This window comes from Cavia porcellus, unplaced genomic scaffold (assembly GCF_034190915.1).
Source record: "Cavia porcellus strain 051 isolate PalLab524CR breed Dunkin Hartley unplaced genomic scaffold, mCavPor4.1 scaffold_5, whole genome shotgun sequence".
NCBI classification, from domain to species: domain Eukaryota; kingdom Metazoa; phylum Chordata; class Mammalia; order Rodentia; family Caviidae; genus Cavia; species Cavia porcellus.
In genome coordinates, this window is record NW_026947488.1 from 61300987 (window position 1) to 61326364 (window position 25378).

General features: G+C 36.3%; 1 protein-coding gene across 4 annotated transcripts in view; it reads left to right on the forward strand.

Moving 5' to 3' along the window:
• Ppp2r3a (protein phosphatase 2 regulatory subunit B''alpha) overlaps positions 1 to 25378 on the forward strand; it is a 161984-nt gene that overhangs the window by 111555 nt on the left and 25051 nt on the right. For all 4 annotated transcript variants that reach the window (XM_063249039.1, XM_063249041.1, XM_063249040.1 and 1 more), the window contains 7 exons: positions 2346 to 2432; positions 6139 to 6295; positions 8695 to 8743; positions 9692 to 9781; positions 16097 to 16272; positions 16767 to 16885; positions 19465 to 19571. In XM_063249039.1, the coding sequence (XP_063105109.1) occupies positions 2346 to 2432; positions 6139 to 6295; positions 8695 to 8743; positions 9692 to 9781; positions 16097 to 16272; positions 16767 to 16885; positions 19465 to 19571 (785 nt within the window). The remainder of the gene's footprint in view (positions 1 to 2345; positions 2433 to 6138; positions 6296 to 8694; positions 8744 to 9691; positions 9782 to 16096; positions 16273 to 16766; positions 16886 to 19464; positions 19572 to 25378) is intronic.

Sequence of the window (25378 nt, forward strand, 5' to 3'; positions counted from 1 at the left end):
AGCAGAAGCTAAACTAAAGAACACCTGACTGCTCACATATTTTAAAAGTCCTCTCAGAACAAAAACAGGAGAATAATAAAATAAGGAGAAATGAATAGATTAAAGTTTCATATGAAGTATAAAACAGTAAATCATGTAAGTAGATAAATATAAATTAGGAAGCAGAGTAAGTTAAATTTATATTCAAAATCAAGGAAAAGGACAAAGTTGGATACATATATTGAAATTGTCTAACTTGAATTATAATAAAATAAGATTCATTATTTCTAGAATTTCTGAGCTAAAAATGGTCCACCCTTTTTTATATGAATTGCCAAGCTATTGCTGAGGGTACTGTGTTGAGTGAGACATTCTCTGGCCTCAGCAACCTTAGGGTCTGAGTGGGTGGGGCCCCCAGTAGAGATACCAGGCATCAGCTAGTCTGGCTTCCAGTCAGTACAAAAATCCTGTGAACTTTTGCTTCAGTACTTGTGAAAAGTAACTTCATGACTTCATACAAGCCCAAATGCTTCTTTTGAAGCATTTGAGTATAGTGGCCCTTCCATTCCGTATTTCTAATTCTGTCCTCTGGCCCAAAACAGAACAAATCAGCTGTTGCTTCTACATGATAGCCATTCAGATGACCATCGCATCTACATTCCGCTCTTATTTTTTCCTCAGGACTAATCATTGCTACATTAGTAGTATCTGTCACAGTCATTTTTAATATAGTTACCCTTCCCTGTTTTATGTTTCACATCATTTGTATACCCTCTATCTATAAATCATAGATAAATACCTATTTATGTGAAACACCAATATATTGTGAAATATTTTGGGGGGACTAATATCCCATCTACTATTCAAAACTCTGAATAGAGTTGTTCATCTGACTATCAAACCTATCCATATTCCTTTATCACAAAGATAACATCAAACTATTGTTACATAGTGGCCAAATCTCCTTATTTTATCAAGCCATTATTGGCTTCATTATATGCAAAGCGCCAGATTAAAAAATGACTGGAATGCAAGTCAAGAAAAACCAGCTCTTGGCCAAGTGTAATGTTGCATGCATCTAATCTCTCTAGATGCACTCTACAAATCTGAGGCAAAAGGACCCCAAGCTCAAGCCCAACTTGGGCAATTTAGCAGGGTCTGTCTTAAAATAAAGGGCTGAGAGTATAGCTTAGTGCAAAGGCACAATGGGTTCAATCTGCAATACCAGGAAAAATTAAAAAAAAAAAAAAAAGATTAGGTCTCTTGCAATTTGGAGTTGATCACAAATTAGGTACCCCAGGGTGGAACAAACCATGAGGATGCCTGAGGAAGGCTCAGAGGCAGTGGGAGCATCAAAGACAGAGCTCTACCCCAGTACTTATTTTGAGGCTTTCTCTGAAGTGTAGTATTTAAGCACCATTCTGAAAGGCCCAGATTAGCACAGACAGCAAGGGTGGGGTTTTGAATGCTGAGCACTAAGCAGCAGAAGTTGAACCTTCATCATGCTACTAGCTTCCCTCTGTTTTATTGAGAATCACTCTGTTTGCTGAAGAATCCAGAATCAGAACAGTAGTTTCGTTCCTCATTAAGACCTACTTTTTAGGAAGATGTATAGCTGTCTTCCCTTGTTTGTACTTCCTGCATTGATTGCTAAAAATGTATTGTGGCTCCTACCTCCAGGATCACACCATCTGTCATCCTGCAGTGCTCCCCTGCACTGTAGCACACACATCCCCAACCTAGACATATTTGCTTCTTACCTCCTTTGCATCCTTTCTCTGATCTTTTCTAGAGTCTCACTTGTACTAAAATCATTAAAACACTAGCCAATAACAGAGATATTCTTCCCCAGATAAAGGTGAGGGTATAAATTATCCCAAGTGAATTTGAACTTCATACAATCTGGAAGACCAAAAGTCTTCAAAACTATAATAAATAAGGTTTTAATAGCCAGAATAATGTCTTCTTGAATCATGGAAGCCATCTTTGTGACCTTCTGATCAATCATTAAGCCAACCCAGCAGTTGTTTCTAAAGAGAGAAACAAAGAGGTTTGCCTTCCTAAAATATCCTGCCCAATAAAGTTGAATCAAACATCACTGTGTAAGTGAAAAGGAAACAAAGAAGTATGTGAGCAGCTGGGAAATGAAAATTTGAGAATAGAGATTTTTTTTCCTTTCTCAGAAGTATAACTGCAGATCCATAATATATAACTGTAGACATAAAATGTTTTTTTTTTTACTGGAAATTACATTTGAAATCAAAAAGTTAAAACTGTTAGTTCCAAATGCATCATAAGGTAACCTTTGATAAAGTAATAGAGATGATTAACTTTTTAATTTGGTTTTGTTTTCTTTTTGGAACTAGGTTATTCAGAGAGTGTTCTACACAGTCAACAGATCTTGGAGTGGAAAAATTACTTCTACAGAGATAAGAAAAAGCAACTTTTTGCAAGTATGCCTCTCATAAAAATATAAAAAGTCTTTTACTTCCTTTATCAAATATTTGAGTGCTTACCCTATGCAAAGCATTGTCACTGCCTTGTCATTATGCATTTGTCAACTGCCTCTAATGAGACTCCAGATATGGAGGGGAATGAGGGAGACAAGGAATCTCTGCCTGAGGGCATACACTGTAGAGAAAAGAAAAAAGTACCCAGACAGCCACACCAGACTTGATGATCTCTGAAGATGTATGTAAAAGGTGCAGAGGAGGCCTCAACAAAAGGACAGGTATGATTTTGAGCAGGGAGAACATCAGGAGTTTGCCAGATTTTTTTTTTAAATAATAGAGGATTCCAGAAAAAGAAGCAGCATAAGCAACAGCCAGAAGCATGAAAGCATTATGTCCAAGAACTGCCAAATGGTATTAAGGGCCCAGAAGCCCTGGGAAAGTGACCAGAGATAGGTCAGCAGGGTGGTTTGGGACCAGGTTGCGAATAGCCTTGCAAAATAAATGGAAGAATACTCTACTGCTGGAGAAGAGTACTAAAAAAAAAAATTTTTTAAGAAAAAATACATTTCATTTAATTATGTATTTTATCAAATGGCAAGGAAAATACTGACCATTAATAGGTACTTTTCACTGAGATAATCTTCATATCTGATTGTTTAAGCATCTCTAAACCAGAAGAAACGGAGTTGTTCACACTTGGAAGGAAAAGAAATGCTTTCTTTTAAATGAATCTGACTAAATGAAGTTTGGGCTAATAAAACAACTTCATTACTCTTTATTTCTTCCTGTCTTCATTGGAGACAGGCAAGGTAATGAAGACTTGGCAAAATTAGCAGTCCATGGTGGAGACACAAACATTTTGTTACTCTAAAATGAACAGTCATCACCACAGTCATTATTGATATTTATTGAACACCTGATGTCTACCTAGATACTCAGTAGGTGTTGTGGGCTGGGCCAAGATGGCAGTAATTCCCTATCAGCTCAAGAGAGGTCATAAAGCACATTGGTCCTGAAACACATTTTCATTTGTAGTTTTTGAATCATTATTATAATCAGTTTGTTTTTACTAATGATAAAAGGTTAGGCTCAAATATAGTTCAGTGTCTTCTACAAGAGCATACAGCAAGAGGATGGCTGAACTTGAGGTAGATCTTAAATGTTCTCTTCCTAAAGAAGAGATTTGTTTTTTCTCTCCCTGTTCTTCCCTGCCTCTCTCCTTAGTATCTCTCTTGGTATATAAACAAATACTCATAAAACATTCAAATAATATGAGACATGCGAAGTAGTAAATAAGCAGAAGTTTCTGTCTATCTCTTTATCCTGCCATTTCACTGCCTTTTGCAAAGGAAACCCATATCATCTGTAGTTGTAGTCCCCGGTGAATGTGTACATGTAATATACAATTTTGCTGTTTTGTTTTTTGGTATGACTGATATTTTAAGGGGATTTTTTAATACATGGAATTATACTTACTATTTTGTTAATTTGGTCTGTTCACTTAACATTCCTGTCATAAAAATCTATGTCATGTAGCCAGGTGTGGTGGCTCATGCCTGTAATCCCAGCACTCGGGGAGGCTGGGCAGGAGGATCATTTCAAGTTCGAGACCAGCCTGGGCTACAAAGTGAGCTCAGGGCCAGCCTGAACTGCATAGCGAGACCCTGTCCCAAAAGACAAAAAAAAAAAAACTATGTCATGTCTAACTTCTGTATAAATATTGCATGACTTATGGTATTTATATATGCCTCTATTGATGTTCAGGTCATTTTCAGATTTTCTCTATTACAGTGATAGCAAACATCCTTATACTTTCCTTATACTTATACTCCTTATACTTATACTCCTATACATCCTTATACTTACACTCTTATGATGCAAACATAAGATTTCTTTAAAATAAACCACTGGAGGAAATATCCTGGCCCAAATGATATGTGCGATTTTAGTTTGATAGATCCTGCCTGCTTATACTTTCACTTACACACTCACCAACACAGTAAATTCTCTTTCTTGTTCACGACACAGCTGTGGGTAAAAATGATGGCTCCTTGCTTCTAGATATATTTTATTAAAGGTATTCTGTACTCTACATATTAAAGGGTATTTTAGAAGAAGAGCTATATTTTATTACCTTAATAGAGCTAGTACCATTTTTGTATGTATTGCAGCATAGGCTCTTTTGTATGCTTTTAGGATGCTACGTAGTTCTTGGTGTGTGTAATCATGTAACCTATATTTTGTAATTTCATCATAGATTTCCTTTGTTTGTATGTAGACTATAATTTTTACTTACTGCATAATCTTCCAGTGCACTTTACCATAATTAATAATTTATGCTGTTTTCAATTTGCCAATAAGTTTTGTTTTCCCAATGTGTACATTTTAAAAAAATTTAATCAGAGTAATACATTTGTATTACAAAACAGTCCTTTTTGTCCTTTGTCTTTTTCATTGTGCATCCTTTTTATTTTCTATTTATTTTGCTACATGTTTCCCTTTTTGTCAACATTTCACTAGTATATATTTCCCTGCCTTTTTATTACTCTTTTTATTTTAGGCTATCTCTCATAGATAACATACAGCTAAATCTGTTTTGGGTCCTTAGTTTTTTGGTGGTGGTGGTAGTGGTGGTGGTTATTGTTTTTGAGACAAGGTCTCATTATGCAGAACAGACTGGCCTTAAACTCAATTTGTAGCCCAGGCTGGCCTCAAATTTGTGGTGATCCTCCTGCCTTACTTAGCCTCTGGAGAACTGGGATTATAGGTGCACCCCACCAGGCCCAACTTGGGAGCTTTATTTTGATACTTAATTAAAAATATTTTACTGGGTTGGAGATTTAGCTCAGTGTCACAAGCGCCTTCCTTGCAAGCAGGCAGTCGTGAGTTCGATCCCTGGTACTGATAAAAAGGAAAAAGACAAAAAAAAATATATATATATTGTATTAAGGAAATTTAGCTCATTTATCTTTATTGTTATTATTGATACATCTGATCTTATTTCTATCTCTTTTATATTGCTTTCTGAATTGTTTCTGAAAATTCTTCCATTTATTTACCTACTTATATGATAATTTGACTGACTGTAGAATGGGTTCAAAACTATTGGTTCTGGTAAGGATGCAGAGTAAGCTAAGGGAGACTTAGTTTACTTTCAATTCAAGGCCCTTCAGCTCTACCCACAAGACGTTTGACTCCAAACCCCCATGCATTTATGGGGGTAAACTTAAATTTCATTATAAAAGCAACCACTATGTGGATGTGCAGTCTTAATATTGCTCATGTAACTGAAAAGTTAGGAGCAGGTAGTTTATGACCATGTATTGAGACTGTCATTTAATTGTTCTGTGCTTTCTAGTCGAGGGACTGCTAACAGCTGCAGCCTCCATTGTGATGGTCTCCCCCATCCTGCCCTTTCTCTGCTTTTATGTTCTCTCCAACAATGAGGGTCAATCTCATCCTTTTCATCAGAGCTGAAGTTCCATTAAGTCCCTCTTCAAGTTGAAGTCCCTTCCCTGTTTTCTGTTCATTCTAACTGCTTATTGCCTCACACACACAAAAACATTAAAGGTAGTAGGCATGTATATATGAAAAACAACATTTTCAATTCAGTTTAAAACAAAAATTTGTAGACTCCGCAGTACCCAAAGCTGGTTGCTGGTTGTTTATAATTTTAAAATCAATTCCTTTTTTCATACCATTTCAGACTCTAGCCCTTTTGGAAGAAGAGGAAGATATAAATCAAATCACAGATTACTTCTCTTATGAACATTTCTATGTTATTTATTGTAAATTCTGGGAACTAGATAGTGATCATGACCTGTACATCAGTCAAGCCGATCTCTCTCGATATAATGACCAGGGTGAGTGATTTTATAGATGCTAAGACTTAAACGAAGAATGATGTAAATCATTTCCACTCATTATGAGAAATTTCCATTTCTTAAATTATATATCTAATCAGATCTCTTTACAAAGCTAAGAATTTTTAGGTGGGAATTAACAAACGTAATTTAACTTTTTTATTGAGAGCTCAGATGTAAGTAAGCAATCACAATTTAGTTTTGAAAAAGCAGCAACTTTTGTAGTGGTTTTTATGATGATGAGTTGAATAGGATGTGAATCTGTATGTGTAATAATATGCATATGCACCTTTACAGACTTTCTCATTTAACATTATTTCCATAAAAGCCATGGATGAAAATACTTTTTGGATTTAATTCCAGAAATATCATTTATCTAGAAGTGAATTTCATGTGTTTTCTTTTTTAAGAAAATAAAAAATTGCAGGGGATTTAGCTCAGTGACATAAGCACTGCCTGGCAAGTGCAAGGTCATGATGAGTTCAATCCCCGGCACCAAAAAAAAATTAAGTATCACATGGGCATTATGCATTTTCTCCACTCTTGCCTGAAAGTAAAAGTAGAACCTATTGCAAATTGATTTAATATTGTTTACCAAGCACCAAGACACATAAATTCATTGTACTTCTGTAAGATTGTTCCTGTTCTATGGGGCTGGAGATTTAGCTCAGTGGCATAAGTGCCTGCCTTGCAAGCAGGCAGTCTCGTTCGATCCCCGGTACCGATAAAAAGGAAAAAGACAAAAAAAAAAAAAAAAAGATTGTTCCTGTTTTATCCTTAAATGTCTTCTCAACATTTTAAAAATTCAGCTTTATCTTTGCAAGGTAAAAATCTTAAATAAATACACTGAATTTAGTTTCTGTTATATTGTATATCTATTACTGATACATGTCTTAAGAAAAGCCTCCTTGTATATGATGTCAACTTTCATAGAGCTTTGCATGTTTAAGAGACAGTTACCTCTTTGAAATTTGCAGATGCCATGCAGACACTAAGGAGAAATACTCAGATGCACTCACTTGTTAAACACATTAGTACTGTTATCTCCCTTCTTCAAATACTCATAACTTTCCATTACTAGAACAGCAGGAATATCAAGCCAGCCTTGTTAGTTACGTACCTTTTCATTACCATGAACAGATCATCTGTACATGCGCCAATCCCCAAGTCCCCAAATACTGCGTGTACTCACATAGCCACTCCTAGACCCATGTTAATGGGATGAAGTCCAGAGAAACAGGTATCTAGGGCTGCAGAAATAAAAGGGCCACTCAACTCTATAAAGTTATCCACTCGCTAAGCTGTGTGCAATGATACGACATTGAATAACATGATCTTCAGTTTTAAGAGGCTAAAAGATTCCAAAGTTTAAAATGTCTTTTTTAAAATGTGCTTAGGTTTGGGATTTAATACCCTTGTGTTTCCTATACCAGGCCCCCTTTTATCTAGCTAGGTCGTACAAATTAGCCCCATAAAACAGTCCCAAAACAAGTATGGAGGATCTCTGCATAAACATTAGTGTGCAGCCAGAAATGGCTTTCCACACATATTCCTAACTTTCTTCAGCCAAACTAATTATCCTTTATGTTGACTGTAACTCCAAGGAGCATTAGATGCTGACAGCTGCTACCTCCCTGATGACTTCACAGCTGGTCCAGCAACTGTAATGTGCATGTCAATTCACTGAGCTGCTTTTTGAAGAACAAATCTTTTATTCGTAGGCAACTCCTTTTTTTTTTTCTTTTTAGACTACAGCCATTGGCTGTTTTGAATCTACAGTGAGGTGCACTGTGATATGTTCTGTAGGATTTATCATTAAAAGGAACATACTATCTGATGGGATTTCTAAACTAAAATTTACTGATGGGATTTCTAAAAGTTTTATATTTATCATGGAGTCATAAAATGGGAATAAGGAAAAGTAGGTTTATGGTATGCTTTGGTATCTTTGTAAAATTATTTGAAAGTATTCTCTTTGCTTTGTTTCATTTTACATTGTTTTAAGAAATGAACTATCAGTTCCACCCTTGAACTTAATTTTATGATAAAATTTGTTTTGTTTTATAGGAAAATTTGTCTTGTCTTACTGAGTAACAAGATCAATACAAATTCTGTATTTTTTTTGTCTTAGTTATCAGGATGTTCAAAATAAATTTAGAGCTCAACCATTTAAGGACAGATATTAGCACATTTGTTTGCTTGTTCTTTTTAAAATTACTAATTGATAGATACGAAGTTACTTTATTCTAAAAAGTATAAATATTACATAAGACCCATTCATATTCTTATGATAGAAGACTGTTATGATTTAGTTTATAGCAAATGAAAATAAATCTTCCAGAAATATTGCCTACAAGAAATTTTTGTAACCAGTTTTGTAAATTCTTATTTGCATTTAGCTTCATCAAATAGAATAATCGAAAGGATATTCTCTGGGGCAGTAACAAGGTAAGAAAAAGTTTAAAACCTGGTTACTATGTTGTCGAACAGCTCCTTGCTTGAACTTTCCACTACTCAAACAGCAAAGTTTGAAAAAGATCTGCTCAGTGTTCATAACTTTGCTCATAGTCAAACTGAAAATCATAAAAAGATAAAAAAAAATCTAACTTGAAAAAACCTGTACAGCCAAGATGAGTCACACATTGCATCTCGCAGACACAATGGGTAACATGTTGATCTCTCCCACTCACCCAGACAACATACAGTGCTTGCATTGATGCATTAAAACATTGGTCATTGTGCATTTTTGGCGCTTTATTTGTGTAAAATATTGCAACCATGGCTCCAAAGAAAGTGATACTAGCAGCCACAGGAAAACAGTGAGAACCACAATAGAGTTAAAGAGAAAAGTCATTGTGAAAGTTGTTAAAGTCCTGGAAAAATGAATTTACAAGTGAAAATTTTGGCCCTTACAGCCAGTTATTTGGCTTTCCATTATTTCTTACAGAAAAATATGTTCAGTTCTCAAACTTTTTGGTGTCTGGACATGAATTTGGACGAAATTGAGTTTGACAACCAAGGTATCACTGTATAAGTGATTCCATAAACACTCCCGTTTTTGCAAGCCTTTCTTCTAGATTTGGTACTGCTACTGGCTCAAATGACACCTTACAAAACGTACAGTTATGGTTAATACAAGACAGTACTTCTTTATTTTGTATATAAATACAGGAAGCAATGTTTGATTTTGTCACTTGCAGATTTTTTTTTCTTCTTCTTTGTGCATTTTCCCATTTTACCTCAAAAGCCTTTAAAAATTAGATAGATCCAGAAGGGTTGTCCTTTATGAAATAATTACACATTCTGATTTTTAAAAATTTTTAAACTACGTTGCTAAAACCAAATGTTACTTTATTAATTGCTTAGGAAGTATTATAACCTTGTGGTTTTTTTCAGAGGAAAAACAGTGCAGAAAGAGGGAAGAATGAGCTATGCAGATTTTGTTTGGTTTTTGATATCTGAGGAAGACAAAAGGAACCCCACCAGGTAGGACTTCTAAATTTTCTTTGCCAAAATGTTAAATACCTGACGTGCGTCCTGACATGTATCCTAGTGAAGCTGACTCAACAAAGGGATACTAAGATAGGTTAGACCTACATGTAGTTTCTGCCTACATAGAGTAGAAAAGAAAATGGACCTGGAATCCAGTCATCACATATCAAGAAAGTGCTGTCTCCCCACAGCAACATAAGTGAAGTGGCATGTAAGCTGGCCTGGAGAAAAAGTAGAATTAGTAAGCGTTATTCAGAATATAGAAATAGATACATGAACTTCAGTTCTCTTATGATCTTAATGGTTCTTAATAAATTGGAGGAGGAAGGAAAAGCAAGTTGTGTGTGACTAGTGTACAAAATTGTATCCTCGTTCTCCTAGTTGGGATCATTGTCCTTTCCTGAGTATTTTCAAAGATACTTTGATTTTTAGTTGTAGATTTATATGTCTGTCTCTACTACTGTCTCATATTAAACCAAATCTCTAGGTCTATCTCTTTTTAGCGTTAAGTTGTATAACACAAAGTTCAGTGTATATAGATGTACAGTTTGTGCTGGGTGTCAAAGGGAGGTAGGGATGCAGACTCCAATGCTGCTGGCAGGTGTAACTGACTCAGCTGGTTCCATATTGTTATGTAAATGTTGCAAAAAGTTATCTAAATGTTGGATTATTGTTTATAAATCATTGGGGAAGAAAGAAAAATAGCTATGATTTCTTGGAGCAGCTTATTACATAGTAAAGTAACTTGTGCACTTTGTAGTAGGAATTTATTGTCTATTGTATGGAGCTTAGAAAATATGGGTGAGCAGAAGAAAATAATTTCAATACTAGTAATTCTAACACCCAGAAAAGGAAAAAAAAAACCCTAAAACACCTGGGGCAGTACTAGGGATTGAACTCAGGGCTATCTTCACATACTAAGCTACATCCCAGCCCCTTTTCATTTTTTAAGACAAAGTCTCACTAAATTGCATTGCTGGCTACCAACTTGCCATTTTCCAGCCTCCACCTCCTGAATAGCTGGGATTATGGAATGCATCACTGTACCCAGCTTGTTTAAGTCTTAATTAATGTACACCAAAATTTTCATGAAATGTTCACCTAAATATCCTGTAATATTTAATATCCAATTGAATAGTTGTTATATTCACTATTTAGGTTTTTGTTTTGTTTTATTTTGTGCTGGGGATCAAACTCACGGCCTCACGTTTGCCAAGTAGGCACTTACACCCCTGAGCTAAATCCCCGGCCCCAATATATCCGCTGTTTTTTTTTCTGCAGAATAAATTCCCAGAAATACAAGAATTGCTAGGGTAAAGAGGTTGGATTTTTTTTTTTTATTTAATGGTAGCTCAGAGAACTAAACCCAGAGCATACTAGGCAAGTACTCTATGATTGAACTACATCCCCAGATCTTTTATAAATTTTAAGTACAGGCGTATCTACCAAATCTGGCAGCATAGTTGAATCTGGAAAATATTAGTAAGGCTGGGGATGTGGCTCAGTGGTAGAGCTCTTGCGTTGCGTGCACAAGGCCCTGGGTTTTATCCCCAGTACCATTACAAAAGAAAAAAAGAAAAGAAAAGAAAAGAAAAGAAGAGAAAAGAAGAGAAAAGAAAAGGAAGACCACATGAAGAAAGAAGGAAGGAAGGAAGGAAGAAAAGAAAAGAAAAGGAAGACCACATATGGTATGAGTGTGTTTATAATTATGTGTTGCATAATGACATTTCAGTCAGCAGCAGACCATGTACATGACAGTGGTCCCATAAAACCATGTTACCTAGTAACATGATAGTATTCTTAGTTTAAGAATACACTGTGATGTTCACACAGTGAAACTGCTCAGTAACACATTTCCCAGAATAAATCCTTGTTAAGCAATGCATAGCTATATATGTATTGTCCAAAATAGGCAAATTTAGCCCAGGAACAGTAAAAAATGAGTGCTGCTCTAGTGTGTTTTGGAGATGATGAAATATACCAGAATTAACTAGGGGGGTTTATTTAACTCCGGTTGTTTTGTTTTTAATTTTTTTTTATTTTAAGGAGAATAAAACAAACAATAAAGCAGATCAGAACACAATGCAAGCAACACAAGATTTCGATATAAGGACAACAGGAAATCAACAGTGGCTACCATAATGTCTCTTGTTTTCTTCAAAACAGTTGTCCATATCTTCATAAACAATGAATTCAAACAATGTTTTAAATGGAAGAATCATATATGTGAAATACATTTCAGTAGAGTTTTTAAAAGCAAAGACTTGAAATAATAAAAAGTATTTTCTTTGACCAAAATGGAATTAATATAGAAATCAGTAGGAGAAAAATAACTGGAAAATCCCCACATACTTAGAAATTTAAAAACTACTTCTAAATAATCCACATGGCCAGGTGTGGTAGCCCACACCTGTAATCCAGCACTCAGTAGGTGCTGAAACAGGAGGATGGTTGTGAGTTCAAGGTTAGCCTGGGCTACGAAGTGAGTTCAAAGCCAGCCTGAATTTCATACTGAAACCTGATTCAAAAAGACCAAAAAAAAAATCCCTGAATCAAAAAGGATGACTCACAGGTATTATATATTTGAAATATTATAAAAGAATACCGGGGCTGGGGATTTAGCTCAGTGGCATAAGTGCCTGCCTTGCAAGCAGGTGGTCGTGAGTTCGATCCCCAGTACCGATTAAAAAAAAAAAAAAAAAAAAAAAAACAAAGAATACCATAGATACCATATATACATGTAAATGTGGTATCTTAAATGAAATAGAACAATTTCCTTTAAGAATCACAATAAAATTTCCCCAAGAAGAAATAGGAAGCCTGCATATTCTCGTATCAACTAAAGAAAATTAAATTCAGTTTAAACTTCTGAAAAAGAAATATGCCTTTCCAGATGATTTCATCTTGTTCTTCCAATCATTTCAAGCTATAAAATGAAATTCATATTTAAGAAAATTTAATAGGCAGTGCTTTGCAGAAATCAGGTTTCTGGTTTCTGAAAAACATTTGAAGAAAAGAGTTTCATGAAAGTAGTAATACACTCACTAAAGTGTGGTAAGTGCTGGGTAAAATACCATATACATTTAAGATCTCAAGTCTTTCCTGCACCTGGCCCCACCCAGCAGGGGTAGACACAGGAAATTTTTTGAAAGTGATTGTTTTTCATGGACAGACTCTTAGCAAACCTTATTTTGGTATGTCCTATAAAGTTCTGCTTTTTATCACATCCTGTTTCTTAGTTTAAGTGTCATCTCCAACAGTTATTTCATTCACTTCTGTTATATCTAAGAGCAGGCTAGTGTCTATAAGATAGGACTGCTAAAAGATACATACTTAATATACAAAGGAATACACATTTAGTTACTCCCTAAGCAATAATGGAGTTGATGTACCTGTCTTCTTGAAAAGCTTACACAAGTATGTATCAGGGATCTTTTTTTAAAAAGTCACTGGTCCAGACCTTAATTTTATCCAGCCAAAGGACAAGGGGAATTGATAATCTTATTTGTGTCTACAATTGTACAAATACAGTTTACCATTGATATAACTGTCCTTTGAAAACTGATAGTAAATATAGCAAAATTAAACATTGATTCTCTCTGAATAGTTATTCCTTCTACCATGCACTGTTTTCTAATTTTCCTTTACTGAATACAGTTACTTTTAGAATCTGAGAAGATACATTAACTTTTGCTAAGGAAAAAAATAGAAAACTTGCATTGGAAGAAACTTTAGAGAGTATCCAGCACATACAATAAGAAAATTCCAACCAAGTGTGGTGGTGCACATGTGTGAACCCACCACTGGGAAAGGCTGAGGCAGGAAGAGTGCGATGAGTTCAAGGCCTGCCTGAGATACATACTGATTTTAAGCCCGCCTAAATAGCAAACTCTTATGTCGGCCTCCCTGCAAAAAAAAAAAAAAAAAAATCCATTTAAATATATCCTACAGATGTTTACTTTTCCAGCCCCGTGTTTCTAAATTGCCAAGGACTAGTAACCACTGACTGAAGCAGTTACATTTTGCTAGATCTACACCTAACATCACCTCTCTTTTATACACTGATCTTTATCTTCTCTCTGTCTCACAAAATTATATGTGATTCAGCTACCATATCTTCCATATATTTAAAGGCTGCTATCATGTTCCTTTTGGCAGACATCAGGTAATGTGTCTGGCTCTGCATTTTCTTTCTCCCCATGTGTTATTGCAGAAAACTGAAGTATATGCTTCAGTCTGACTTACTGCATAGAGGCTCGCTCACCTTAGTTCTTAATTGAAAATGCAAGCACCTAAAGTACTTTAGTTTCTGTTTCTTACTAAAACGAGTTGCCCTTCACTTAAGTCCAGTTAGGTCTTTGTCAAAATCAAGTTTTGCTTTCCACTTTTTTTTTCCCTTAAGGAATTTCAAGACATCAGGAAATTCACTAGATACTGGCACTTGTAGTTAATCCTCAGCTTATGAGGGTTAAAAAGTTTTTCACAAGATCAGGAATTGTTTCAAAATGAGGCAGTATTCTGCCCCTTTTATAACTCTGGGAATAGATATGACTGGAATACACCATGGCCCAACTATTATCTCCTATTGATTGAATCTAGTAAATGTCCTTTCCGTTCTTTAATAGTAACACTAAACATCAACTTGGTACAGTTTGTAAACTATATGGCTGAAAGGAATTTTGTCAGTTATTACCTGTTATAATGTGTTACAATAATGTAAAATTTATCTTTCTCAGGAAAGGTACACAAAGACCTTAGAGGGATTTACAACAATTAACAGTCACAATTTAGTTCTTTCCCTGAGAGATTATTCAAAACTATAATATGTATGCTGGTTCTTACTATGGTTTCAGATCTTTTATGGTTTTTAATATGGTTTTACATCTACAAATGTGAAATGAACCAAAGATATATTTGATCCTTCCCTTGAATTGTACTGTACCATGACATAGTGACTTTTTAAAAAATCTTCCTTTTTACCAGTTAATGTTCGTGGTTTCATATTCCATGATTGATTACATAACTATAGATGGTGCTGTAACAGTGGTGTAATGACAAAGAAGCTATAATAAAGAGTGAGTATGTTTCTGAGTCAAGATACCAATTTAACCACACAGTACTCTTCTTTCCTCTCTGAAACCCCATTGCAATGCCAGTAAAAATGTTTTTTAAAGGAATAAACCTGTAGTAATAAAGTAGGTGAAGCAACGAGGTTCAGAAACTGGAAAGCAGATAAATTTAGTAGAATGCCTGAATCCTAAGCCAGCAGACAGAAAACATCAACAAGTAGCCAGATATACTCAACAAACCTCTACACATTTAGAACTTGGTGGGTATCATGAACCTTAGAAATGGGGACAGGGTAAAGATGCTGCCAACAAATAGCAGTTTATAGAAAATTTGTTTAAAGAAACAGTTGATCTCCAGATCATATCCTCCACCCTGGCATAAAAATGATGCCTCATTCTCTAGAGTGTACAGAATAGAGTGCCTCTGGCCTGGGGAGCAGTGTATAGCTGAATGTGTGGGTACTGTATCAGCCCCTCATATGTTGAGTCTAAACTGGAGGGGGGAATTTATAAAGAAAAGAAATTAATTCCATTCCCAGGTTTGGAGGTTGAAGGCATGACACTGCTATAGCTCATCTCGGGTGAAGACCTCATGGTAGATGGATCACAGCAGTAGGAGCTCATTCAAGAGAAAAATCTCAGCCAAACGTAGTGGCACATGCAGTCACTAGAACACCTGATGGCACTGTGTGGTCGTGGCCAGCTACAGGATTTGCTGGCTGAATTAATAACCAATACAATAAGTACATGGAGAACTAAGCAAATAAGAGTTAAAAGAAAAATGTAAAGTCATAAAATGTAAACATGGAGCAGCTTATATTAAAAGAATAGGAATAGCATGCAGGTAAAGTGGATGAAAATAGTAAAAGAGTTAAAACCTCACCTTTCATAGTGTGAAATCAGACAGAGTTCTTAGAAATCAAAGAGGATTAAATAAGGGCTATTTTCTGAAAATATAAAGAGAAAAAGCAAAATAATCAGGTGTTGAAAAGGGTTGATTCTAGGATGAGAAAATAAGAGTTAAACCATGTGAAAGTCTAAAGTACACATACATGTAAATTTTTTTTGTACTGGGGATTGAACTCACAACCTTGTGCTTGCAGACAAGTGCTTATGCCACTGAGCTAAATCTCCAGCCCCATACGTGTACATTTATTTAAAAGAAATATGGGTGATGGCAGATCTAGATGAATGAAGGACCTTTGCCAGAACAGTGCTAATGGGCACCCTTATCTTCTAGCATTGAGTACTGGTTCCGCTGCATGGACATGGATGGAGATGGAGTGCTGTCCATGTATGAGCTGGAGTACTTCTACGAGGAGCAGTGTGAACGAATGGAAGCCATGGGCATTGAGCCCTTGCCGTTTCATGATCTGCTGTGCCAGATGCTGGACCTGGTGAAGCCAGCCTGTGATGGTGAGAACAAATGAACAGCAATTTGCAGTTTCTACCTGTGCATGACAGTGGAATCCTAGATTTCCCTGAGTTAATTTTCTGAAGCTTTACTTACAGGCTTTTCAAGTACAGCCAAGTGTTTCTTCTTAGCTATTGATTTAAAACCAGCAATAATGGAAAATCTGCTGTTGAAGAAACTGGGTTGGTTTGTTTTCTTGAGACAGAAAACAGATTAGTGATTGCCAGGAGCTGGGAGTTGAGAGGAGGTGGGCAAACAGCTTGATGGATACAGAGCTTTCTTTGGGGTAATAATGTTTGGAATTGGATCATAGTGATGTTTGCAAGACATCACAAGCATCCTAAAAGCCACTCAATTGTAGCTTAAAATGGTGAATTTTATCTTGATTTTTACTGTAGGTATTACATTTGTACTTTTAGACATCAGTGAAAGTTTTTTTTTCTCTTGCCAAAACAGCTCTAAATAAAACTTATCAGGTGTATTTGTTTTTATACAGGTAAAATAACTCTACGAGATCTGAAGAGGTGCCGAATGGCTCACATCTTCTATGACACTTTCTTTAATCTGGAAAAATACTTGGACCATGAACAGAGAGATCCCTTTGCAGTCCAGAAGGTACCAGAACAAGTTTAACTTTAAGAACTGCAATATTGGGTTGAGTGACACATTAAAATGCACTCTGAAAATCTTAGAATTTAAAGAGATAACATTTGAAATATTTCATCATATACTGAAAAGAGATTATAAAGTAGGGAAGCTCTAGGTTTGATTCAAAGAGAGAAAGAAGATTGAGAGCATGTCTGTCCATATCACTAATCTCCAGAAGCCTGAGTGGCCTGTCCTTCATCAGGCCATGCACATCTGTCATCCCAGCACTTGGGAAGCTGAGGCAGGAGGATCACCATGCTTCAAGGCCAGCCAGTGCTGTATATTACTTTTAAAAAAATTTGTCCTTCTTTTAAAAATATATTAGTAGGCATATCTGTACTGGCCTTGACTTAATTTACTGTGCATTTTCAGGATTCTGGGTAAATAACTTTCCCTAGTAAAAACTAAAAGCTCTCCACAATAGATACTTTCAGATAACAGAGCATTTTTCAGGTGTTAATGATTGCTGTCCAGGGGCTTCAGTTTTAAATATTGTTCTGCATATGAATAAAGATGGGCACCCTTCCCCTGCCAAAAAACCTGTAGACCCTCAATAAACCTGGAAACATAATCCATGTCCAGTCAGGGGTGTGGCACACACCTATAATCCCAGGACTCAGAAAGTTGAGGCAGGAGGATTGCCTGGAGTTCAAGGCTAGCCTGAGCTACATAGAAAGACTCTGCCTCAAAAACCAAAAGTAAAATAAAAAATGTTTAATTCATGTCCAAAACAAAAACAGTATTACTGTTTGCTCTTCCCATTCCCTGGTTTAAAAAGTAAAAATTATGTTGATAGAAAAGAATCGTTTCACTTGAGTGACAGTACAAGAAGCTTTTGCAGTTTTTGTTTTTCTTCCATGTGTTGCATAATGGTTTGACCTAAATAACAATAAAAATATGAAGATAACTTTCTAAGAACAAATGCTCTGCAGATGACCTTGGGAAACAGCAAGGTGCTTTATTGCCAGCTAAAGTCAACATTATATTTCACTGAAAAAATTTTTTGGTATTTTGATACAATTTCTCTATATAGCCCAGGCTGACCTCAAATTTATGGCTATCTTCCTGCCTCAGCCTCCTGAGTGCCAACATTATAGATGTTTGCCCAGATACATTTTCTTGAATTCATCAAGCTCTATTATCTTATATACCTCTAAGCAAAGAAAAGCATATATATATATATATATATGTATATATATATATATATATATGGATATATGCTGATTATACATCTGAAATGCATGGCAATTTCAGGCATATTAAAAGGGTAAAGAAGAGAGGGTCTTAAAACTGATTATACACAGTAAGAAATCATGTGACCACTATATGGCCAAGATACTCCTGTTCTTCTAGGTATAACTGACCCTAAGCCCAGGGCAGTACTCACTCATTCTCAATGTGGGAAGACATTTTGCCTGGAAAACCTATAACCCAAGACATTGCCCACTGCTGAATAAAAATGTATGGCCTTCATCTCCTTCATTTATTTTATGTTCCACTTTTAACTTTCACTTTATATGAGGTGCCAGTTACCTATATTTGTTCATATATGTGAAGAGGATTGTTAGTAAGAAAGTGCTCGCCAGGTATTTAGATCAACGGCATAAGTGCCTTTCTGACAAGCATGAGTTTGATCCTCAGTACCAAAAAGAAAAAAAAAGAAAATGCTTGATAAATTCTCAGTGCTATGTTGAAGAGTTACTGAGTATATGGAACTGACAAAGAGCAAAAGGTGGCAACCAAAGCATATAGAAAGAAATGATTTGGGGAGAGAAAGGCTGTTTGCAGGAAGATATCACAAGTGATATGGCAACTGAAGTGGCTTTTAAAGAAACAATACAAATTTCTAAATTTTGGGTGGGTGATTACAGACCACAGTCATTCCAGATGGCTGCTTTCCAAAGTGCTGGGGGAAGGAAATGGAAAAAGGTCTCATTACAAGCTAAAGAATCTAGACATGGCCTGGGCATGGCGGTACACACCTATAATCCACCATCCTGGGAGGCTGAAGCAGCAAGATTGAAAATTCAAGACAAAAAAGGCAGTTTAACAAGTTAGCAAGACTGTGTTTCAAAGTTAAAAAGAGGGCTGGTGACATAGCTCAGTGATAAGGCCATAAATAAATTCAGTCATCAGGCTTCAGAAAAACAAAAACACCTCTTGATTTAAACCCAGGTGCAGTGGTACACAACTGTAATCCCAACATTTTTGGAGGCTGAGGCAGACAGATCACAAGTTTAAATGTGGCCTAGATAATTTAGCAAGCCTTTGTCTCAAAAAAAGGGCTAGGAATGTAGCTCAGGTGTAAAGAACCTCCAGCTTTGATTCCCTAGTACCAAAAAAGACTCTGGACATATGAAAAATCTAGCTGCAAAACACTTTATTATAATTTTGTGATTTGAAGTGTAGGAAATCATAGGAGATACCTAACACCTTGTTTAAGGTGTTGACACACTTTCAGATAAGTCCTCTGCAGTGTATGTTTGTGATGACCTATTCCGGTTCTGTCTTTGCTGACTTGCGTCCGGTACATTCTTTCTGACCAGGATGTTGAGAACGATGGGCCCGAGCCCTCAGACTGGGACAGGTTTGCAGCTGAGGAGTATGAGACTCTCGTTGCAGAGGAATCTGCCCAAGCACAGTTTCAAGAAAGGTGAGTGAGTGCCCTGTGTCTTGTTGAACTTTTGAACAGGAGTGCCCATGTCAGGAGTATGAAAACCACATTCAAAAATGTCTTTCTATTTTTTATTCTTTTAAAGAGCATAAAATGACTGATTTAACTGTTAAGTGAATTCTTCTCCCAACAATATTCTCCCAGTTTCTTCACCAACTTCCCGACAGTCTTCTCACATCCCATTTCTTTTTAGTAAGTCACATCTTTATGGAAACAAAGATCCTGGAGCAGTCATACTGCTACTTTTGTGACAACAGTAAACCCTATAGATAAAGGAGCTGAAGCTCCTTTCAATAATAAAGTAATCATGTTTAAAATAAATTATCAGCATGCATGGTTTTTGAACATGCAGTCCTGAATAAGAAATAACTCTAATTTATGCTAGTAGGAAAAATTCCATAAAGGGATCATGTTAAGAAATCAAATTATGCAAGAATTTTACCAGTTGGCACTTTACAGAAGTTTTATAATTTGACAACTTTTTCCATCGTTTTGTATTGACTCGTTTAGCAGTTCCACTAACTCTTCCTTGGTCCTCTTTGTATATGCAAATGCATATACATTATTTTTGTTACTCAAATGGAGCACACAGTATTCCTTGTTTGGTACCATGCTTTATCCACACTTTTTTACTTGAGAGTATTGCATAGTGTATCTAATGACTCATTTTTGTATAGCTTCGTAATATTCTACTGTGTAGTCACGTTGTTTTTTGCAGTCCTCTGTTGATGTTATATTTGTAACATTTCACCTATATTAGAAATTACACTGTTGCAACAGATCGCCCTGGTACATGTCATTATAAACATACACAGAATAAATTCCTAAAACCGAAGCAAACAGATAAGCAACCTTAAAGGAGTTTGCAAAGACATAAGTTTCAGAGAAACCAAGCAGTGATGCAGACACCCAGAATAAGCAACCATGGGGTATCATTTCCATGCACAGGCCTAGTGGGACAAGAAGATGAAATCAGCAGCAGAACCTAAACATAATAGATATATAGAAAGGGGTACCTGGTAGGACCTGCAAAGTTCACTGATAATGTGATTTTACTAACTCAGAGCAACCCACCCTAGGGAGCTGCTAGTGAAAATACCAAACTTCATTCTCTTCATATCTTTTAGTGGCCTGCTGATGGTTCCTTTTGGCCTCCAATCAGAAAGAAAACACAGGAAACCCCTGATGTCCATTGATATCAGCTTCTAAGGGCATGGGGCAAAGAACTAAGGGAAGAGTAGATCTGGAGGGATAAACAGGAAATACTGAGCCTAGTAGGTAATGTGTAGTAGTCTTACACAGAGACTGTACCATGATGTCTTCAATGTCTTTTTGTTTTTTGAGACAGGATCTTGCTACACAGTTCGAACTGGCTTCTTAACTCACTTTGTACCCCAGGCTGGTCTCGAACTTGCAAACAGTTCTCCTGCCTCAGCCTCCCAAGTGCTGGGATTACAGGAATGCACCACCACACCCAGCTATTTTTCCCTAATTTCTTTTCAAATGAATTCATTATTAGTATACAGGAACACTAATGATTTTTGTATATTGATTTTGCATCTTGCCACATTACTGAATATGGTTATTAATTCTAATTACTAAGAATTTTTAGTGGATTATTTCTCTAGTGGATTTTCTCTCTAGTGGATTATATCTCTCCTATGTAGAGAATCATGTTATCTGCAAATAGTGGTAATCTGACTTTTTTGTTTCCTATACACATCCCTTTTATTTCATTTTCTTTCCTAATTTGCTCTTAATAACCTTTCAAGTATGTACTGTGTTGAATGCGAGTAGTGATGGAGGACTTCCTTACGTTGTTCCTGATTTTAGAAGGAAAGCTTTCAGATTTTCCCCATTTAATACAACATCAGAAGTAGATTTTGGCTGGGGCTATCACTCAGCAGCATGCGCATCTGCCTGGCAAGCACAACGTCATGAATTTGATCCCTGGTACCAAAAAAATAGAAGTAAATTTTGTCATAAATGGCTCTTATCAAATTGAAATAGTCTTTCTACGTCTATTTTCTTCAGTGTTTTCATCATTAAAAGATACTGGATTTTTGTCAAAGGCTTTTTTGTGTCTATTGAAATGATAATGTATTTGGTTCTTGTTTCTCTTTATGCAGTGTATTACATTTATTGATTTGCATATGTTGAACCATCCATGCATCCCTGGGATGAAGGCTTCTTGGTTATGATGTATCTTTTTGATGATTCATGCATTATTTTGCTTGGCAGTATCTTGTTGAAGTTTTTTTATGTATATTTATTAAAGAGATTGGTCTATAGTTGTTTTTTTGGTTGGATCCTTGTGTGGTTTTGGAATCAAGATAATGGTAACTCCCTGGAATGAGGCTGGACAACTTACTTTCAATTTCATTCAAATCTTCCTGTTGGATTGTTCCCTTAGCCAATAAGTGGTAGCCTTCTTTGCCTCTTTGATTAGTTTTGGCTTAAGTTTTTATAGAATTCAGTAGTAACCCACACAGACTTGGGCTATGCTTAGGTGGTAGGTTGTTTATCACTACTTCAACTTCACTGACTGTTACTGGATTATTCAGTTTTTTAATATTCTTGGTTCAGTTTTGGTAATTCATATCTAGGAATCTATCCATTTCTTCTGAACTTTCCATTGTATTGGCATACAGGTTTATGAAGTAGTTGTAATGCTTTTTATTTCAATAAATTCCATTGTAATTTTGTGTTTTTATTTGCATTGATTTGGGTCTTGTTTCTTTCTCTCTCTCTCTCTCTCTCTCTCTCTCTCTCTCTCTCTCTCTCTCTCTCTCTCCTTGTGGGACTGGCTGTTTTCTTTCAGAGAACTAACTCTTAGACTCATTAATTCTTTGTAACTCTTCTTTTTAACCCAAATTTTACTGATTTCTGCTCCAACCTTTCTAATTTCCTTCCTTGTACTAGCTTTGAATTTGTTCTTGTTTTTCTAGAACCTTGTATTGCTGATTTATTTACTTTGGTTTGTTCTGTTTTTGTGATTTGGGCATTCATAGCTCTAAACTTCCCTCTTGAGACTGTTTTTATTGTGTTCCATAAGTTCTCATGTATTGTACTGACATTATTATTTAGTTTTAGAAACTATTTTATTTCTTCCTTGATTTCTTCTGTAGCCTTTTGTTTACTTAAGAATGTATTGTTGGGGCTGGGGATTTAGCTCAGCAGCGTGAATGCCTGTCTGGCAAGCCCTAGGTCGTGAGTTGGATCCCTGGTACCAAAAAAGAATGTATTGTTTAGTTTACATGCATTTGCATAATTTCTGAGTTTTGGTTTGTTGCTGATTTCTAAAATTATGGTGCTGCAATCTGACAATACACATGATATAGTTTCAATTATTTTACATTTACTGAAGGCTGATTCATTGGCCAGTATGTGATCTGTTTTGGAGACAGTTCTATGGCTGCTGAAAAGAATGTGTATTTTAGGGGCTGGGGATTTAGCTCAGCGGCATAAGTGCCTGCCTTGCAAGTGGGCAGTTGTGAGTTCAATCCCCGGTACCAATAAATAGGAAAAAGAAAAAAAAAAAAAAAAAAAAAAAGAATGTGTGTTTTGTTTTTGGGTGGAATGGTCCATATATATCTATTAAGTCCATCTGTTCAACTCTGATATCTCTTTGTTGATTTTTTTTTTGTGACTATTTAGTGAATCTATCTCTTTGTGATAGTGGCATTGAGATTCTCCGACTAAATTAGTATATTTTTATGTCCAGTAGAATTTGTTTTATGAAGTTGGGCACAACTATTTGGTACATGTATGTTAATAATTACCTCCCTGTTGAATTGTTCCCTTAACCAAATGTGTAATGACCTTCTTTGCCTCTTTTGATCAGTTTTGACTTGAAGTCCTGTCTGGATATAATGTAGCTGCTATATTTAGGTTGCTGTTACATGGAACTCTGTTTTCCATACTTTTATGTTTAGTCTGTGAGGTTTTTTGTAATTAAATTGGATTTTGTTCCTTGAGCCATTCTTCCAATCTGTTCTTTTGACCTGGGGAATTTAGATCATTCACTCTGAGAGTTGTTACTGATGGATATTGACTTACTCCTGTCATTGTCTTGTTTTCCTGTTACTGATTCCCTGTCTTTCCCTTCTACCTGATACATTCATTCTATTAAACTTTCTGTCATAGTTTGCTTCTTTGTCTCTTTTAGGATATCTTTGAGAATTCTTCGTAATGGTCATGAATTTCATAGTTTTGCAGGTCAGGCTGAAATGGAAATTGTTTTTCTTTTAGTGCTTCAAACTTTTACTCCAAGCTGTCTAGGAGATTTAGGCTGAGAAGTATGCTGCAAGTTTAATGGGTTTTCCTTTACAAGTAATTTGCTGCTTTTCTCTGCTTTTAAGGTTCTGTCTTGTCGGATTTCCAAGATTTTGCCTATGATGTGTCATGGAGAGGTTCTTTTCTCATTGTGATTTTTTGGGTTCTATATGCCTCATCTAACTATCTATATGTTAAATTCTTTCACCTTAGTTGAAAGATTGAGGGGTTTATTTTGTTTTGTTTTGTTTTGAGACAGGGTCTCACTAGGTGAGTTCATTCTTGCCCTCAACTCACTATGTAGCCTAAGTTTTCACCTATTGCAGTAAACTGGATGTTTATGTCATTTATGCTGTCTTGTTTTTTTTTTTTCACTAATTCCAATTAATCTTGATTAGTCTTTTATGTCAACCAGGAGCTACCAATCCATCTCATATTCTTTTGTTGTTTTTAAGGTCTCTTTAATTGGTCACTGACAACAGCCCCTCGTCTTATAGTTCTGAAACTGTCCTCACATTTGTCACATTTGTCACCCGTACATTCAACAAAATTTTTAATCTCCCGAGTTTCTATTTGGAGCCCTTTTTTGGATGCTAATTCTTTTCTGTGCTGGTCATGCATGTTTTACATTGTTTTGTTTAGGTCCACTCACTTTGATTAGTGCCTCTAAACTCAGTTTAGTTAAATTGGCGCAGTATCTTAGTATTTATATCTTCTGTAATATTACCAATTGCTTATTGAACTATTTTTTCATCTCTCCCTGTACTATCTCAGATAACTTAAGTGTGAGGCTTTTGGTTTCCTCCCCTTTGCTGCACAATGGATCAGCTTTGGGGGTGTCAGGAGTTTGGGGAGCCATTTTGTTGTTTTGTCTTCTGTGTCTTTTTTGCTTTTTGGTTAGTTGGTTGGTTGGTCCACTGGTCAGTTGGGTGTTTTGAGACACAGTCTTGCTGTATAGTCAAGGTTGGGCTTGAACTCACTGTGTAGCCCAAGCTGGCCTCGAATTTGAAGCAGACATCCTCCCTTGGCCTCTTGAGTGCTGTGACGATAAATATGTTATTGATTGAATGAGTGGTTTCTTTGCAGGATTTGCAGGCTCAGGATCCAGCCAGACTCAATTTTCTACGCCTAGCTTTAGGGCCTACAGGTCTCTGAGGACCCTCCTTGCCCTAGGGCTCCTCTGTTTGTTCCCCTAGACTGTAGTTACCATCCAACCCTTACTGGTTTTTTTTGTTTGTTTGTTTGTTTGTTTGTTTGTCTTTTTCCTTTTTATCAGTACCGGGGATCGAACTCACGACTGCCTGCTTCCAAGGCAGGTGCTTATGCCACTGAGCTAAACCTCCAGCCCCCCAACCCTTACTGTTGGTAGATGGCAGACACCATCAGTCCTGGGTTCTCTGCATGATGTAGGCCACAAGGCAGGGTTGCAAGTGGGCTGCTGGACATGAGGTCGACAGAAATGGGGTCCAACTGCCTTTTCTCTCCAAGAGTGTTGTCTTCACCCAGGATTG